Source organism: Oryx dammah, unplaced genomic scaffold (genome assembly GCF_014754425.2).
Source record: "Oryx dammah isolate SB20612 unplaced genomic scaffold, SCBI_Odam_1.1 HiC_scaffold_19, whole genome shotgun sequence".
NCBI lineage: Eukaryota > Metazoa > Chordata > Mammalia > Artiodactyla > Bovidae > Oryx > Oryx dammah.
Window position 1 is genome coordinate 27104773 of NW_024070203.1, and position 19791 is coordinate 27124563.

A 19791-nucleotide genomic window follows, 5' to 3' on the forward strand; every position below is an offset into this window, starting at 1 on the left:
TCTGAGTAAACTCCGGGAGCTGGTGATGGACAGGGAGGCCTGGCGTGCTGCAGTCCATGGGGTTGCAAAGAGCTGGACACAACCGAGCTACTGAACTGAGCTGAAAACCACCACGAGCACCAGTACCAAATCTTCTCATGCCCCTGTGTTCTTCTCCAGTTACTTCTCATCCCTTCCCTGTACCATCTGTGTCTATCTTCTTATTTCCCATTCCTCTATCCACTGATAACTGGCTTTGCCTCGGCTGGTTAAAGTCATCACAGACTTCTCATTTATGCTCATCTTACTGGACTGGTTGATTACATTTGACACATGAGATCACCTTATTCTTGAAGCTCTACTCATTTGGTTTCTGAGTCAACTCTTTCTTCACTTCAGTTCAGTTCAGTCGCTCAGTCATGTCTGACTCTTTGCGACCCCATGAATCGCAGCACGCCAGGCCTCCCTGTCCATCACCAACTCCCGGAGTTCACTCAGACTCACATCCATCGAGTTGGTGATGCCATCCAGCCATCTCATCCTCTGTCGCCCCCTTCTCCTCCTGCCCCCAATCCCTCCCAGCATCAGAGTCTTTTCCAATGAGTCAACCCTTCGCATGAGGTGGTCAAAGTTAAATCTGTTGTGAGCGCCTTTTCCTCTCATCATCTTTTTTTTTTTTTCTTCTGGCTATGTCATGTGGCATGTGGCATCTTGGTTCCCTGACCAGGGATTGAAATCATGCCTCCTGCAATGGAAGCATGGAGTCTTAACCACTGAACCATCAGGGAAATCCCTGACCATCTTTTAAACCTCAAGGTACTCCTAGGGCTTTACCCCTGGAGCTCATCAGTTAATAATTTCTAGTACCACCTTTGTGACAGTGACTGCCAAATCTTTATAGCTTGAATCTCCTTTAATTTTTGACTTGTATACTCTCCCTTACACTCTCCTTCCCTCTCTGGCACTGGCATCTAGCCAGTCACCTTAGCATTCTAAGTCTTCCTCTGCTCTTTCTCTCCACAGTTACTAAGTATTATCCTTTCTGCCTCCTAAATACGCCCTTATCTTTTAACCCCCTAAATATTTCTTGAATCCATTTTTCCTTTCCCACTCCAACCACTGTAGTATCAATTCAGGCTCTCACTGTCCTTTCTATACTTCTTCCATGACCATCTAGCTGGTCTTCCTGCTCCCAGTTTTAAAACCCTTAAATTTACTTTCTTCACAGTGGTAGAAGGATCTGTCTAAAACATAAATCTGATTAGACTGCTCCAGTATTACTTAGGACAATAACAGAAACACCAAATTGTCTAGTCACAGTATGCCTTCCCTGGTGGCCCACCACGTTCCAATCCTGGCCCACCTCTCTGGCTACATCATCAGTAACCTCCTATCCCCAGCTTTATGCTGCAGTAACTACTACATGCTCATAACCCCCCGTACTCACCACGCTGCTCCGTGCCTCCACCCTTGGCCACACTGTTGTCCCTTCCACAGAACACCACTCTTTCCCCCCTGGCCTGGCTAACCCTTCCTCACTCAAGACTCAGTTGACTTGTCATCTCCCTGAGGAAGTCTTCCTTGATGGTGCAGGAAGGATTAGGTGTCTCTCCTCAGGATGCCTGTGACAGTGCCTGTTGCCATCACTGCAAATCTAAATTGCTTCAAAATCACTAACCTCCTTTTCCTGACAAAAAAATCTTGGTGGCTTAACACATTAGTCACATATTTTGCTCACACACCTTCAACCTGGGCAGAGCTTGGTGAGAAGGGCTTGTCTTTGCTCCACACAGTGTAAGTCAGGGCAGCTCTCCTGACGCCGGGGAAGCTACTCCCTCGATGGTTCATTCACAGAGCTGACAAGCGGGTGTTGGCTGTTAGTTCCTCTCCACCTGGGTGTTTGACTGGGGCCATTCAGACTTCTTCATGACATGGTAGCTGGGTTCCAGGAGTAAGTGCTCCAAGAGACAGGAAGTGGAAGCTGCTAGGTTCTTAAGGCCTGAGTCCAGAAACTGATACAGTTTCTGAGTAGAAATGGAATGTATGCATGCATGTGGGCTAAGTCTCTTCAGTCGTGTCTGACTCTTTGTGACCCCATAAACTGAAGCCTGCCAGGCTCTTCTGTCCACGGGATTTCCCAGGCCAGGATACTGGAATGGGTTGCCATGTATCCAGGGGATCCTCCTGACCCAGGGATGGAACCCATGTCTTCTGTGGCTCCTCCACTGCACTGGGAAAGCCCAGAAATGTAACAAACTTCTGCTGTAATGTATGGTCACCCAGGCACAGGGCCCAGATTCAAGGGGAGGAGGGTTAGAGTCCTACCTTCTGACGAGAGGCATGTCAGAGACTTTGGGGGGCCATGTTTTAAAACCACCATACTCTTCTATTGGACCATGAGCTCCTTGAGGAACTCATCGTCAGGCTATGTGTTTGCTGAACAAATTTATTCATTCCTGGGCCAAACTACCATCAGAGAACTTCACATTAACTTGCACCAAGGAGGCTGATTCCAGACAACCCATTTATCAATTACCAAGAGGATTAAGGCTCAAAGGAAATTAGGCTGAAAGTCTTAGAGCATTTTAGAAGTTGGAGGGATTTATTATAAGCTAATCAAATTATAGTCTTTCATTTTACCAAATCAAACCAAACAAAAAACCTGAGGTGCACAGATAAAAGAATACAGCAAAGACTCTATGTGGGTCAGTTACATAAAAAAGCGATTCATAATTTACTATATATAGGAAGTACATGCTATTTATTTGCTCACTTTCTTTCCTTTAGCAAGTCAGTTAATTAAACCTCAGAGTCTGAATGATGAGCATTGTTCATTTTCTTTCTTTTAAAGGGGAACACTATTTACTTTTGTGAGCTGGGTCCCATTGACAACTATCATTGTAATTCAGTCATCTGATGATGCACTATGTGTCTGAGAAAAATGTTCTGTGGCACATCAGTGACTCAAATACTATGCACTGACATGCATCCAGCCATTAAACAGAGCACAGGAAGGTGCATAAGATCTCAGTTATGAGGCATCTTTAAACATGACTGACTCAAACACAAGTGTTAACAACAGAGGAATTTGAGTTTGAATCATTAAATTAACAAAGTCGAAGGAAATGAAATAATCTGACATTATAAGGTTCAAATTACAAACCTAATTCTAAAAGTTGAATTCTGAACAAATTGTTAAAAAATCAGAATATAGAGAGAAAACTGATTATAGCTTTAGAAACACACATTTAGACTCAAAAATATTTAATTTATTCCAAGCTTTCTGAGGAGTTTTCAAAACATTAGATAATCTTATAGGAGAAGTTATAATGACTTTAAATACCCCCACCCTCCCAAATTGGTGGGGACTATCAATTCACTGAACACACAGAAGCATTTTACCAAGAAAGTAAAATCAGTTTTCCCCTAGGGAATATACCCTGCCCCCCACCCCACCCCCAAATTCTTTCCTGTGTGGCAGAATGCTGAGGAAAGGTAACTTCCTAAATAGTTAGTTTGTAGATCAGACTGCCTATACAACTTCATTTTAAGCTATCAGAAGGAAGGGCACAACACTAATTTAGCAACTCTCTAGTAAAGGTAAGTCACATGGGATGCTGGTTTCACTAGACAAACTAAGGGGTATATTTATAACATTATCTGCATTCCCTACCCAATGTTTATGCAGTGACTACGTCTTGCCCAATATAACAACTGAGAAAAAACAAGATCCTTAGTAACAGATCAGAGATAAACTGGAAAGAAAAAGAAAAAATCCAAAACGCTTGCAATCCATCTGAAACATACTGTAGGAATTTCCAAACCCCCATCCACAAAGCCTGCATCTTTATTGTTTACAGAAGAAAGAAAGATTGTCCCGAGGGGTTAATCATTATCACAGTACTTTATGTACCATCTAGAAGCAAGACATTGGGCACAAAATGGTTTAGAATGTGTGTGAGCTCATGTGTGTATGCTCAGTTGCGTCTGACTCTTTGTGACCCGAGGGACCGTAGCCCACAAGGCTCCTCCGTCCATGGGATTTTCCCAGCAAGAATACTGCAGTGGGCTGCTGTGCCCTCCTCCAGGGGATCTTTCTGACCCGGGGGTCGAACCTCCGTCTCCTGCGCTTCCTGCATTGCAGGTGGATTCTTTACACCTGAACCACTGGAGAAGACCATTCAGATCTGTGTACACCTGCTAATTCAGATTGTCTAATAGATAAGCTCAACATCCTTCAAGACAAGGCAACATGGAGTTCACATAAGCTTAAATAATCTTCCAACATATTTGCCTCTTTCAGATGGAACCTAGCTTAAAGAGACGTGGCAGTACCCTGGAGTGGAAAGGGAAGGACAGTTATCTCTTTACCATCAGAAACTGCAATACAAAAAACCCCAGTAATACTAGCTACAGCTGATGGACAGTCTACCATTTGCCAGGCACAATATTAGGTGCTATATGTGTACTTTTATTCCCCACCACAGTCTTTAGATATAAGTTCCACTTGTGAATCCTTGGACTTCCCTGGTGGCTCAGACTGTAAAGCGTCTGTCTATAATGTGGGAGACCTGGGTTTGATCCCTGGGTGGGGAAGATCCGCTGGAGAAGGAAATGGCAATCCACTCCAGTGCTATTGCCTGGAAAATCCCATGGACAGAGGAGCCTGATAGGTTACAGTCCATGGGGTCGCAAAGAGTCGGACACAACTGAGCGACTTCACTGTGAATCCTTGTATTACAGTAAAGAAAAGCAAGGCTCAAGGCAGTAAAGAGATCTGCTCAAGGGACACGTGAGGGTGATCTGAACAGCCCAGCTCTGCTCCAGAGCTTGAGTCCTGAATTTATGAATTGCTCACTCCATATGTAATTGTTCATTTACTTTAATTTAGGTACTGCTTCCATAAACCATACAGATGAAACATGTGCTCTTATTATAAAATAATTTAGAAACAGATTCACACAATTGATTTTCAAACCATTAACAACATTAAAATACAGCTGACCCTTGAACGACACAGGAGTTAGGGGCACTGACACCTCTACCCAGGTGAAAATCTGAGTATAGGTGAATCCATATAGTTAAAAAATGTGTTGAGGGTCAACTGTGTTTCTTCAGTTATAAAATGCACCATTATTTTCCACACTAAGCAGAAAAAAAAAATTGCTGCCAGTTACAAGATGACAGTAAGACATGTACCAATTTTAGAGATATTAAAACATGAAGATACTTGTCTTAAAAACTGATGAGGGACTTCCATGATGGTCCAGGGGTTAAGTATCCACCTTCCAATGAAGGGGACGCAGGTTCAGTTTCTTTTTGGGGAACTAAGATCCCGCATGCCATGGGGCAACTAAGCCTGAGCACCTCAGCTAAAGAGAAGCCCAGACACAGCAACTAAAGGTCCCACGTGGACAACTAAGACCCAACACAGCCAAATCAATGAATATATATATACTGAGGAAACACACACACTGATGAAATACAGTGTGTTTATTTTGCCTACTTGTTCCTATTTACTGTCCCTTTCCAGTTTCATACATTAGCTTCTCTTTACTTACTTAATTGTTGGTGTTCCCAGAATTAGTTCCAGCCTCTTTTTTTTTTTTTTTTTGCTGATTACTCTCTCCCCCTGGGCAATCTCATCTATTTGCAAGGTTTCAACCACCACCTGGTAAGGATATTGTAGCTGTCTTTCCCCAGACCATATTTGCAATGGTTTACCTCCAAACTGATATTGTGTTAATTTTTTAAACTCAATATGTTAAAAAAAAGTCAAACTCACTGTCCTTATCCAAAGCCTGCTTCTCCTTCCAGGGTCTATCTGGTGGTGATGGCATACTGGAGTATATACTCAAGAAAAGACTTTACACGTTCAAGTTCAAATCTCAAGCTTTGACACAGTCCCCTGTCAGACTAACTTTCCGATGGCAGTAAAGATTAATTCAGCTAATTTATAGAAATAACTATCACATGGTCTAATACATAAGACAGAGGATGAGATGGTTGGAGGGCATCACCGACTCAATGGACATGGGTTTGGGTAGACTCCAGCAGTTGGTGATGGACAGGGAGGCCTGGCGTGCTGGGGTTCATGGGGTCGCAAAAAGTCAGACACAACTGAGTGACTGAACTGAACTGAATACATAATAGGCCCTCAATAAATAGTTGCTATTCAGCTATTATTAGTTAATGAGGCCCTCTTCTGCCTAGGAACATAAGTTGAGAAAGATCCCAGGGAGAAGGGAAAGGCTACCCACTTCAATATTCTGGCCTGGAGAACTTCATTGACTGTATAGTCCCTGGGATCTTTCTAACCCAGGGATCGAACCCAGGTCTCCTGCATTGCAGGCGGATTCTTTACCAGCTGAGCCACAAGAGAAGCCCAAGAATACTGGAGTGGGTATCCTACCCCTTCTCCAGTGGATCTTCCCAACCCAGGAATCAAACAGCTATGAGGGAAGCCCATTCATAAACATTTATAAACAACATTATTATCAACATAAGCCTCACTATTTAAAGATCAAGATTCAGATTGATTTAAAATATAAAAACTAATAAATGTTTGGAAGTAACATGACAAATAAGTGATAATCAGAAAGAAATTATAGCTATAATAATCTCAGGTAAACCTGAATTCTTGAGAATAAAAATGAAACAAGTGGGTTATTTTAAATTAATGACTTCACCTATAAGGAAATAACAGACTCATGCTATAAACATTTCAACAGCTATCAACTGAGATATACCACGTTTACTTTCAAAAAGAGAAGGATAAAAAAAATTCAAGAGTACTATAAGATTCCAGCATCTCAGTTTTCTGATTAGTTAGAGGGATAGAAAAACCTGAGAGGATGTAGAAGGCATGCTGTTTTGGGAAAATCCATTGTGAGCATCTTTACACTTCCATACCAACAGGCATACAAATAAAGTAGTTTTCCTCAGTGTTTTTAGAAGTCCATGCCACCTTTAAAGAAACTTAAAAAAAAAAAAAAACAAAAAAACCCTCAATCCTGCCTTTAATGCTTAAAGTGTTTTTTTTTTTAATCTCAAACTTAAAATATTACAACAATGGCAGATTTTGGAGGAAAAAAATTTTTAATTGAAGTAGAACTGACCTACAACACTGTTAGTCCCAGGTGTACAATGTAGTGATTCACTACTTCTATACATTGCAAAAGCACCACCGCAGTAAGTCTAGTTACCATCTGTCACCACACAAAGCTATTATAGTAATATTGACTGTATTCCTTATGCTGTACATTTCATTCCCATGACTCATTTATTTTGTAAGTGGAAGTGTCTACCTCTTAATCTCCCTTACCTATTTCACCCATCCCCTCACACCCCAACCCTCTAGCAACCACCTGTTTGTTCTCTGTATCTATGAGTCTGTTTCTGTTTAGTTCTGTTTGTTCGTTTTCTTTTTTAGATTCTACATATAAGTGGAATCACATGGTATTTACCTTTTTCAGTCTGATTTATTTCACTTGGTTCACCTATGTGGGTGCAAATGGCAAGATTTCATTCTTTTTATGGCTAATAGTCCATTATATGTGTGTTTATATATATACATATATATATAATTTCTTCATTATTCATTCATTTACCAATGGACATTTAGTTTGCTTCCATATCTTGGCTATTGTAAAAAATGCTGCAATAAACATAGGGGTTTATATATCTTTTCAAACTAGTGTTTTTATTTTCTTCAGAAAAATACCCTGAAGTGGAATTGCTAGATTGTATGGTAGTTTTATTTTCAACTTTATTAAAAGCTTCCATACTGTTTTCCGTAATAGTAGTACCAATTTACCTTCCCACCAACAGTGCACAGGCTTCCCTTTTCTCCACATCCTCGCCAACACTTGTTATTTGTTGTCTTTTTGGCATCAGCCATTCTGGCAGGTGTGCGGTGTTCTCTTGCTGTGGTTTTGATTTGCATTTCTCTGATGATTAGTGGTGATCATCTTTTCATGTGCCTCTTGGCCATCAGTATGTCTTTGGAAAAATGTATCCTCAGTCTCTGCCCATTTTATAATTGGTTTGGGTGTTTTTGATGTTGAGGGAAACAATTTTTTTGCTTAAAAGCCTTGATCAACATAAGCACTGAGTATTCTTGCTTGATGAAAACGTTTGCCTTCCAGCCTAAGTGGTGTACAAAACAAGAATTCAACGTGGGCCACGCTGATCAAACTGCTTTGCTTTTTTAGTCACAGATGGAGAAAAACCCGCCTTGTGGATGAAATGAGGGACATTCAAAGTCCACTAATTTGTTTTGGAGTAAACAGGGAAACATTTTATTTAAAATTCTTCAAAGTGATTTTTCTAGAAGCTATTTTGGCAACAGAATAAAACTTCAGCTATAAACACTTGCCACAAGGACCTTCCAGCAAAGACTGAATGCAGGTGAGAAAAGTATTCCTCACAAACTCTCAATGGATTTTCAGCTGTGAGTTGAAAAGCTATCATCCGAATTTGTTCTTCACACAGATTAAGCTAAATTTTTCCCCTCCCTGAGCCTTTTTTGCTTTCTTTTTTTTTTTTGAGAAATTCAGTAAGTCAGAAAATTAAGAGGCTTGGTACAACTTAATGCTTTGCAAAGTGGACTCTGGCACTAGACTGAGTTGCAAAGCTGGTTCTGCCAATTATTAGCTGGGCGCCCTGGGGCAACCTACTAAGACTTCCTGTACCTCGGTAGCCATATCTGTAAAATATGTAAAATACTATCTGTACCTATTTCAGATGACTGTTTTGAGCAGTATACGAGATAGTACACGTAAGGCATCAGAAAAACATCTAGCTTGCAAGAAGCACTTGAAAAATGTTTGTGAGCCTTATTAGTACAGCTAAATTTTGGCTGTAAACACTTAATGTATGAAGTACTGTAATGAAGTTGGGTTTCACGCCTTGAAGTTTCAGTTCTTTGTATATAAAACTTTGAAAAACATCTTCCAAATGTTATGCTTTGCTGAATGCTTGCAAGTTTGAAGCAGTTGCTTTTGTCTTTATTGTCTTAGAAACAGAGTGAATATTATCCTTCAGTTCATAAATCTTTCCAAGCACTTCTCCTTTTGACACGACTGAAAAGGTCTAACAGAATACGTTGTTGTTGTTTAGTCGCTAAGTCGTGTCCTGCTCTTTTTTGAGTCCATGGACTGTAGCCCGCTAGGCTCCTCTGTCTATGAATATGGGACTGGGTTACCATTTCCTTCTCCAGGGGATCTTCCCAACCCAGAGATCAAACCCGCATCTCCTGCATTGGCAGGCGGACTCTTCACCACTCAGCCACCGGGGAAACAGAATATGAGGCAATATAAATATTCACTGATTATTTCTTCTCATAGTTTGATTTCAATTTTTAACATTAAAACCTTCAATTCATTTGGAATGTATTTTAATGTGGAATATAAGGGCTTCTCTGGTGGCTCAGATGATAAAAGAATCAGCCTGCAATGTGGGAGACCTGGGTTTGATCCCTGGGTTGGGAAGATCCCCTGGAGAAACTTCAGATTTAAGTCGTGTCATTAAAGCATTAGCCAATGGTTCCAATTTTTTTTTTCTTGAATAAACCAACTTTCCCCCATGATCTGAAAATCTACCACACACCAAAATTTCACATGTGCTTACTGCAGTATTTTTCTGTTTATTTCTTATTGTTTTCTCAGTAGAAAAAGGGGCTTGATTACATTGGTTAGTCACTGAATCACCAGAGTAATGCCTTGGTGATAGAAATAAATGGCTGAAAGAGGTTTCCTCTCCCAACTTCAACAGGTTTAATGGATTTTCTAATGATGCTAGGTACATTATTGAAACAAATCCAAATTTATCATATGTACAATTCTTTCAATATGCTGGCAGATTTTATTCTAATATTTCACTTAAGATTTCATAAGTGTAGATTTATGTGAAAGTGTTCTTAACTTTTAAGAAAAAGACAAAACATGGAATTTGGTCATAAGTCACCCAAGTTTCTTAAACTAGGAAATGGTCCCTATTTTCCCAAGGTGTAAAACAGATTAGCTAACACAGAAAATATCCATTCCTTTAAGATCTGACAAAATTTAACAATTAATATGTCTAGGATTTTTATGTTTGGGAAGGAAAGGACCTTTCTTTTAATCTTATTTTTGTAAATGTCATTCACAGTTTTGACCATTCTGAGTCCATTTTGGTTATTTTTGCTTTAAATCTACTTTTGGCCATTCATTTTGCAGATTTAATTCATTGTTGTAATGTTAAATATATTACTCTTTTCAAATCCATTAGAAAAAATTCCCTTTGCATCTATGGTTACAAACTTCTCTTTTTTTTTCTTTTAAAGGTGTGCCTCAGGATATTATGGTTAGATTAAAAAAAAAAATCAAATCCCTGCCTTTTAACAGAACAGTGTAGTCACTGTGTGGAAAGTTCAGGTTTAATTTTAAACTGTATCCTGTTTTTTATGCTTCCAAAACTTCTGCTTTCCCCCTCATTCTTACCCAGTTGATTAGGAAGTTATTCATTCTATTTCTGCTTAAGCACTGCTTGACTTTACTTTCTTGATCCTGTTATTTCTTAATTAATGTCAATAAGAAAATGGCATTAAAAAAAATTTCCTTTACTCTTTCATCTTCCCTCTGCCTATCAAACTCCTGAAACATTTTGTAATCACAGATCCCCATTACTATAAGTCTGTTTCAGTATTCTTTTTTGAGAACTCATTTATCATTAGTCTTATGAGTGAGTGAGTGAAGTTGCTCAGTGGTGTCCGACTCTGCGACCCCGTGTACTGTAGCCCGAGAGGCTCTTCTGTCCACGGAATTTTCCAGGCAAGAATACCGGAGTGGGTTGCCATTTCCTTCTCCAGGGGGTCTTCCCCACCCAGGGATCAAACCCAGGTCTCCAGCATTGCGGGCAGACTCCTTATTGTCTGAGCCACCAGGGAAGTCCTATGACTTATGACTTAGTACTATATTAACAATTCTTATTCACAATTAATTGCATACCACTTAAAAAAAAATCACCCTACTATCATTTCTTCCCCTTCTCAGGTTCTTTACTCTTACTACTTATTTGGCTCTTGCAAGTCTTTGCATAATTTCCCCCCTCCAGGGCAAGCACATGACTGGGATATTTTGCAAGTCATTCACTGTCAATGATGATCTCTGTGCTGCCCTTTCAAGATGCCTCAGCTGGCTGTAAAATTTGAGTAACAACCTTTTCCTGTTGATATCTAAAGTGATGCTCTGTTGCTTTTAGAATATAGTGCTACCACTTAACTGGATACAAATTTATTCTCCTTCTTTCATATGGATAACAACTTCTCCCTCACTCCACTTTATGCCACCCCCACATGATGTTTAGAGTTTATTCATTTTTTAAATACAACAATTTTGTTAGAATACATTTAAAGAGTGAATTCTTTCATCATTATTATTCTCTTAGTTACAGCTTTCTTGAGATATAATTCACATAGCATAGAATTTCCTCATTATTTACTGCTGGCCACCTTTGATGTCAAGATTCACGATTCCCTTCAGCTAAAGTGGTGGTGAACCTGTGACATTTAATATGTAAGCTCGGGTTATCAGAGGCCTATCTGATAGGCCCTGAAGCTGACTGTTGCTGCCACACTGCGCCTCCTCCCTTCTGTTCCACTGGCTCCATCTTGGAACACGCTTTACATTCTTCACATACTCCTGGCTTTCTCACCAGGTTCCTCTTCTTTCTCCATTGTTTTGCCAGGTCCAATCCTCACCCTTCCTCTCTCATTCTATACACTCTTCCTGGGTAATCTCATCCACTTTGGGGCTCCACCTGTCACCTCTATCAGTAGTTCTCAAGCCCCTCCCTGAATACTGTTTCTGCAGAAGCATTCTTCCATCAGTAGCATCTCTCATCAGACACAGCAATTCACAACTGCAGGGACATTCTGAAATCTCAGGAGGTACATTTATAGCTTCAAGAAGCACTTGTCTGGGAACCTTTAGTTGGAGACACACGTTTGCTCCATCTGTGGAGGACAGCACCCACCATCCACTTGAGCTGTCCAGTCCAGGGGCCTGGGGGGTCACAACCACTAGACCTGAAGATACAGATGGTACAGTTCACCACCACATCTCACAGAGCGTCTAACTCAAAGCAGCACAACGAGGATCTGCTGAAGGAATGAATTCAATCACTAATCACTGTGGTTTCTAATTCATACCCTTTCGACTCATCCTCTTCTTTTCATTCGCACTGTCAGAATTTTAGTTAATGTCACGATTATTGTCTACTGGCTACTAGTGATGTCTCCCAGCCTCGAGTCCTGCTTCTCCCAACCCATTCTTCACGCTAGAGTTATCTTTTTCAGTTTATAGATCAGTTCTTACCATCCCTCAACTTAAGGTCCTTTAAAATCAAACCTAAATTTCTCAACAGATATATAAGTCTCTAATTCTCTTGACTTTGTACGTAGCATTTCTTCTACTTAGAACAACTCAGGTATCAATGTAAAGAGAATTTATTGATGCCCCAAAGCTGAATTAAACACTCATCTTTTGTGCTCTCTGAAGTACCCTGTTCTTTTCCTACTACTGTACATATACTGTATTACAACTGTGTGTTTACTTGTCTGTCTCAACTACACTATACATTTTGATAGGTGGGCCAATGTCCTTTTCACTGTATCTCAATGCCCTGCACAGTGCCTGGAACAGAGAAGGCTTTCGATGAGTGTCTGGTGAATGAATATCACTAGTGACCACAGAAGTAGGTAACTTTGGAATTTCATCACAAGGACTCTGAACCCAGTGGGATCCATAAATAAATACGAAGAGGCCATAAACACCATGAAATCGTACCCACCATTTTTTGAGAGTAGTTTTCAGACTGTGTGAAGAGTCAATAATCCTAAAAACTTTAAAAATATCCCTGTTGGAGTTTATTTGGTTAGAAAGAAACTTGCTAAAGTATATTACAAATGAACAAAAACAAAACGTAAATACATAAACACAACACACAGACACACTAATATACATACACAGGGACTGACTGAATTATATCAAGCCTTATGGTAAATCTTTTATTGGAAAGGGACAAGAATCAGAAAGTTAAGAGGGCTATAGCAGGACTGAAGAAAACCAGACGATGCCAGAAAAAGAATTTAGAAAGATAGAACAGAGAATGAAAAGGAAATTCGGTCTACTCTGTCATTTCATATAGGCTCCTTATGTAGCCAGCCTGTGAAAGGTTAGGGCTTTACAAAGGATGTCCCAAGTCTGAAGATATCTGTATAGTTTTGAAAACTGCACCTTCAGCTTGCTGTAATGCTGCCCAACTTCAGCATAATTCTGTCTCACCAGCCTAGTTGTCTTTTCAGTTCTGTCCAGTGAATCTCTGTCTTGACACTGACCTTTGACAGAAGGAAAGAAAGAAAAAAGGCAGGCAGTCGCCTGGGCTCATGAGAAAAGAGACACAGAAGAGTAAGTCAAATGCTCATTACTTTTCAGGTAACCATCTTCCTCTGGCTCACTCTATTCCTTTATCTTTACTTAGGGTAAACTTTATATACTTCTTTATTTGCAAGAATCTTGACAAGATATCATGTACTTTGGTAAAGTAAGGAAATATACTTAAGTTCTGAAAAAATACAGGCAGTTTTGAGAGTTGTGTGTGTGTTTTTTTTAAATAAATGTCGACGATGGTTACGTTAGCCTCTACTCACTAATTAAACATTTAATGAAACTAGAAATACGATTTTTCTTTCTTTTTTGGCAGAGGGGAGGTTATTTCCATATAGCATGTAATATACTATACAGCCTGGTTTGCTTTAGAAGATGCTACCTTTTGTATCATAAGATTCCGTTACTGATTCACTAAAGTAGGACAAGTACTTCAGAGGTGGTGACAGGCTTGGTTTTGAGTGTTCTGATGCTACCCAGGCTAACTTCCACTATGGACCTCCTGTCGGGTCCTCAGTATAGCTACTGGTCTTACATTCAGGCTGTCTCTGGCTGTGAAACACATCTTGTTCACATGGGAATGAAAAATGGACTCTTTCCTCATTATCATAATCTTTCATCCAAAAGAAATAAAAGCCAGAGGATGGTAAATCTGGTCAAAAAGCCCGAAAAATTTACTGACTGGTTAAACAGCATCTTAATAATCAGGAATGGCCCACAAACCTATAAAGCAATTCATCCCCATAGTATTCATTTAACATCAGTCTACAAGAATAACTGATATACAGAGATAGCAGTCTCATGAATTTTACATGTGCCTTATTTTACAGAACTCCACTGTATAAAATAGACAAAATTGTGGTTGTCAAAACAATAGTTTTAAAGAACCAAGTAAGTCTTAAAGATTCTGTATTTTTCTGTCCTATTTGAGATCTTTTTGTCTTAATCTACCAATAAAATATAGATTACTTTAAATCAAATTGATAACTGAGGATTGCTCTAGGTACCTTCTTGCTAAATTTATAGTGAAATGTAGTGATCAATTATTCTGGCTGGAAGTTGGGGTGACAGGGGAGGAATAGGAGAGAAAGAGGAAAAATTTCCATTTACCAAAGTCCCACCTGATAGTGTACTTATGTAATACAAGAATCAAATTTTTTTAAAATTCCAGATACACTTGAGAGTTGTAGTGAGTTTTGCCCTGTTATCTACTCTGATATCCTTTTTGACAAGGTATTGCTGTTAATGATTTACTGAAATCTGGTTTACATTCCGTTAGGTAAGCAGAACATGGCGTTGAGAACTTGTGCTTTATTTTTTCCATAGCAGTGTGTGGAATTTTGAAACCCTTTCAAATGCTACTGGGACTGTTTGGAGGAAAGAGAAAGATGAGAATGGAAGAAAAAAAAATTCTATAACCTCGTTCATTGCCTGCTCTACTTGCATCCTTATCCTTAATCTTGTCGAACTCATTCTGTCCTCCATCTTCTTTGGGTTTCACTGCTGCAAGAGAGACCCAGGTTAGGAATTGACTTGAGTATGATGCCAGGATCGATGCTGACAATGAGATGAGAGCCAGAAGTGAAGCCGCAAGGGGCTGTGAAGCCAGAACTGGAAATGAGTTGTTGGGGGTTCTCAGCATGTGGCATCTATATAACATCATACATTCCATTTACCCAAATGGGTATGAAATTCACCAAACCAATAATACTCACCCAGAGGATAAGGGTCTACTATCACTGACACAGTATTATTTGGTACTCTTCAGCTGAAATGCACACATTATTAAGATGTTCTAACATACTACTTCTGGGAAGACCTTTTCTGGTGAAGTGTGGAATGGAAAGGGAACATGGAGCAAGATGACATGGATGGCATCACCTGGGAAATCCAGCAGTCCGCTCCAACAGATGCCCACAAGGTAGTATTTACCTTGATGAGCCTTGCAGACTCTGATACCCGATCTCACTGACTGGACCCAGGAATGCAGACTCATGCTAACAAAACTCACAAGACACTGATGTATAAAAAAAAAAAAAAAAAAAGAAGGCGACTTTATTATTTACAGTGAACAACAGAAGAATCAGGCATACTGACTCTGCATCAGTCTGACAGTGATGACTCTGCATCAGCCCGATAGTGCATTATCTCCTTAGGAAGGCAAATCACCAGAGGGAAGCTTGGTGCACACGGAAGCAGAGCAAGTGGAGTTAATTACGCAGGATTCCAGTGCAGAATGGCATGAGGCTCTGCAGCTCTGTACCACAGGGCTATCCACCTGCCACACAGGTTGGATGCTTGCCTCCACCTGGCAGGTGCTATTGGTCAGACAGTGCTTTGTTAGGTATCGTGACAATTTCATTAAGAATTTTCCTTTTCTTCTGTTTTGCAGAGAGAGAAAATGCTCTCCTGAGCATTTTTCCATGTTTGTATGTTTTAAAGATGTCAGTACCATCAATCAGGTTAGTCAAATCTCTGCGCCCAGAGTCCTTATGTCTCGTAAGATCACGTTGCCTTTCTTGACTTTAATCAGTTAGACGTTCATTTCTTAGTTTAATTTTCAGAGAGTATTTGCATTTTTCTGCTTTCTGGGATCAAGAGGGGCACCACATGGTGGACTCCACATTTGCCTACAGGTTCCACAAAGTGTCAGTTAAATTCAAATCAACCTGTATTCACTGTGCCAACTTTACACCCACTGCTGTGCCAGATACAAAATAATATTCAAAAGCATAACGAGAGACTCTAAGGAGACACTGTATCTACTGGATACCTACAGTCCTAAATTCTTTTAAAGGTATATTTATTCATTTTTTACTAGCATTTATAGATCCTATCCTCTATATGAGGATTAATTAGATACAAGAAATATAATGATAAAAATTGTCTTGTTCCCTTTAAGAGCTTACAGTCTAGCAAAGGAACAAGACATTTAAACAAAAAAAAAACCAACAGGTATTGTGCCAAATGGTATGGAACCTGGTGGAAGGAATACTTTTTTTAAATCTAAGGGCAGAAACAGAAGCCATCCTTTTTAATCTGTTTTTTAAAGTACTAAATAATAATGAATATTTTTAAAAATTAACAGTGGTTTGAAGCACAAAGTATAATAAATTTCTTTCTCGCTTCTTCCCCACCCCTATTCTATCTCTCAAGGTTATCCTCAGTAGTTGGAGAATACTTTCACATCTTTTTTGTGTATATGAAACACACACATAAACTTTTGCATTCCCAAACACATATATTTTAAAATTTCTGTATTTTATCAATGTGTGGAATTTATATATTACACATTCTATTCATAGAACATAAACACACATGCACATATACATTTATATAATGCACACGTGTGAGATCATATTATTGTTATCTCTCACATCTAACTTTTTGTTTTAAATTATAACACATACACAGAAAAGTACACAAAACAAAAATGCCTAGTTTAGAAAATAAATTACCCTACTGAGCTCCCACCAGGTCCATAAACAGAGGATTCTGAGTACCCCAGAAACTCTGCACCACCCCCAAATCATTATGCTAATCTTAATCTTAATCATTTACTAGCTTTCTATGTAGTGTCACTACCCAATGCAGGCAAAGTCCAAATTTGCCTGCAGTAGCAAATGCCCTCAAGGAAAAAGCAGTGTAAATTCTGAATTTTCATTCTTTTTGATGCAATGGTAAATGGAACTGCTTCTTGAATTTCTCTTTCTGATCTTTTGTTGTTAATGTATAGAAATGCAACAGATTTCTGTGTATTAATTTTGGAACCTGCAACTATACCAAGTTCACTGATGAGTACTAGCAGTGTCCTGGTAGCAACTTTAGGATCTTCTATGTATAGTCATGTCATCTGCAAACAGTGACAGCTTAACTTCTTCTTTTCCAATTTGGATTCCCTTTACTTCTTTTTCTTCTCTGACTGCTGTAGCTAGGACTTCCAAAACTATGTTGAACAAAAGTGGTGAGAGTGGACATCCTTGTCTTGTTCCTGATCTTAGAGGGAATGCTTTCAGCTTTTCACCATGGAGTATGATGCTAGCTGTAGGTTTGTCATATATGGCCTTTATTATGTTGGAAATATGCACCTCTATGCCCACTTTCTGGAGGGTTTTTATCATAAATAGGTGCTGGATTTTGTCAAAAGCTTTTTCTGTCTAAGTTTCTTTGAACTCTTGTTTTTCCTTACAGTTCCTTAGAATTTCAGGACTTTGCTACTCTGAGGATGTTTTCTTGTACATATATTCAACAACTTCAATAATTTTCAGCAAGAAAATTGTTCAAATAACTTAATCAGCCATATTTCCAGTAACAAAAATTGGTGACACGTCTCAATTTCTTCCTGTGTTACAGTTCTAAGGATAAATGTAGATTCTTATCTACTAGATTCTGACCCCACAGGGATTATGAGAAGTAAACATCTTTGATTTTCCACAGCATGAATAGTGAAACATGCAATAAATGCACAAAGACTAAAGAATAAGCGAATGGAAAAGAGAAGGAATATGTAATTATCCTGCCCTTGAAGAGTTTCCATTTTCCTTCTGCGAAGGAAGATGAGATATATATGTATAAAACAATTTGACACAATGAAGAGGCATGTTTAAATGAAATCACTTATATTCACTGACATGGACAGATTTCCAAGATACAGCATCAGATGGAAAAAGAAAGTTATAAGATGGTGTATGTGTGTAAAATATATCTAAATCTATAGCTATCTCCATGTATATAAACATGTATGTGTGTAATATATGCCATGTATATTCTTGCTTATATGCAGAAATATGACAGTAAAGACACATAATGGTGGTTACCTCTGCAGATTGGAATTGGGAAGCCAGGAGCAATCTTTTCACTTTCAAATATCCTATGTAATAATTTTACATGAAGCATATATTACTTTTATAGTTAGGGGGAAATTTTCAAATTATATTCAAGGGCAAACATACCTGACACAGGAAATCAAGAACTAAAAACATCCAGAAACCAGACCCCAATAAATGGTTATTTTGAGACAGTCTGCCATCTTCTCAGTTGGTCAGCTTTCCAAATAAAGTCATACTTCTTCCCTCAAAAAAATAAAAATAGCCAGGAAGACAGCTATTACTGGGGAAGGCTTATTTGAAAAGGTAGGACTTGAAATGGGTCCTGCAGGACTGGCAGAACATAAGTTAGAGAAGAGGAATGGGGGGGAAGTGGCCTTGATGAACAAGAGTTGTGCTGTGATCAGACAGCAGGGAAAGAGTTAGAATGGCACCCAGAGAGGCCATGAGGAAGTGCATTCACCTGGCTAAAACTAACTCCAGTTTACACTGAGAGGCAGGATTAAACAGACATAGAGTCAGGGTCTAAAATGGTGAAATCTCATCAATATTAAGTTTATAATTGGGTTGATGGGAAATAGAAGTCAATACGAGACAATACTCGTCAAATGGAGTAGTTTGTGCAGAATGAGATCAAAGGAGAAAGACCCCTGGTAATTCGCAGTGTTAGATTAATAACAATTGGTTTTTACTAAGTTGAGAAATGCAGTTTTGGACTATTCAATTGTTGCAGTGGGTAAAACTTAGCAATACTTTGTTCAAAATCAAAAGTCTCTACATTTGACTTTAAGGAAGAAAAATTCTAAATAAGTAAAATTTGACAGAATTAAGTATCTTTAGGGTTTCAAATTATTTGGATCTATATATTTATCACATTAAGGCCCAAATCACAAAATTATGAAAACCAAAAAAAGATTACTATGAATTCATAATACAAGTGATGCTTAAAAATTTTTTCTTCCAAGTAGATTTTAACTTCTGAGTGACATATTACAGCCCAGGGCTATAGTCTTAAAGTGGAGTTTATTATAGTTTTACAGTATTTCAAAAGTTTCAGTCAGATACTTTTTCTTGCCTAGCTAGAGGTCAAAAGCTTGAGGATTCTTACATGATAGAAAACAAACTTCAAAAAGCTTAAAAAGTGACCTGTCATGCTTCAGACTCTTTACTTTTCTGTAAGGTCACATTTCTGAGGAAGATGACAGAGTTGGTGATTGTGTAACTAAGCCTCCAGAACTACTTACGACTCTGGAATGTGATCATTGTTTTGCAATGGAGTTGGTCACCATCATATGAAAATCTTGGGAAATAAAATATCTTGTTTACCTGCTAGTTCCTGTCATAGAATAGCTCATTCACACACAGCACTGCACTACTTTAGTCTAAATTCCCAAGCTACATTGCTTGGCGCTAATGATTCTATCTTAAAAGAATGTTAAGAATATTTCTACATACTTGAAGAGGTAAGCAAAAGAGGGAAGAGGGTCAGGGGAGAAAGAGTGGGAGAGAAGAAAAGAAACGCTTCACAGTAACGCAGGAAGTGGGAGATAGGAGAGGAC

The 19791-nt window shown here is 39.0% G+C and overlaps 1 protein-coding gene across 4 annotated transcripts in view; it reads right to left on the reverse strand.

The window, feature by feature from the left end:
* Positions 1 to 19791, reverse strand: part of NSMCE2 (NSE2 (MMS21) homolog, SMC5-SMC6 complex SUMO ligase) — a 232312-nt gene that overhangs the window by 95287 nt on the left and 117234 nt on the right. Inside the window, exon 5 of one of the 4 annotated variants that reach the window (XM_040261831.1) lies at positions 14826 to 14906. The exons of 1 other annotated variant lie outside the window; for it this stretch is intronic. In XM_040261831.1, the coding sequence (XP_040117765.1) occupies positions 14826 to 14906 (81 nt within the window). Of the gene's footprint in view, positions 1 to 8184; positions 13358 to 14825; positions 14910 to 19791 lie in introns of those variants that run through there. 2 more of the 4 variants (XM_040261830.1, XM_040261833.1) reach the window with 2 other exon arrangements.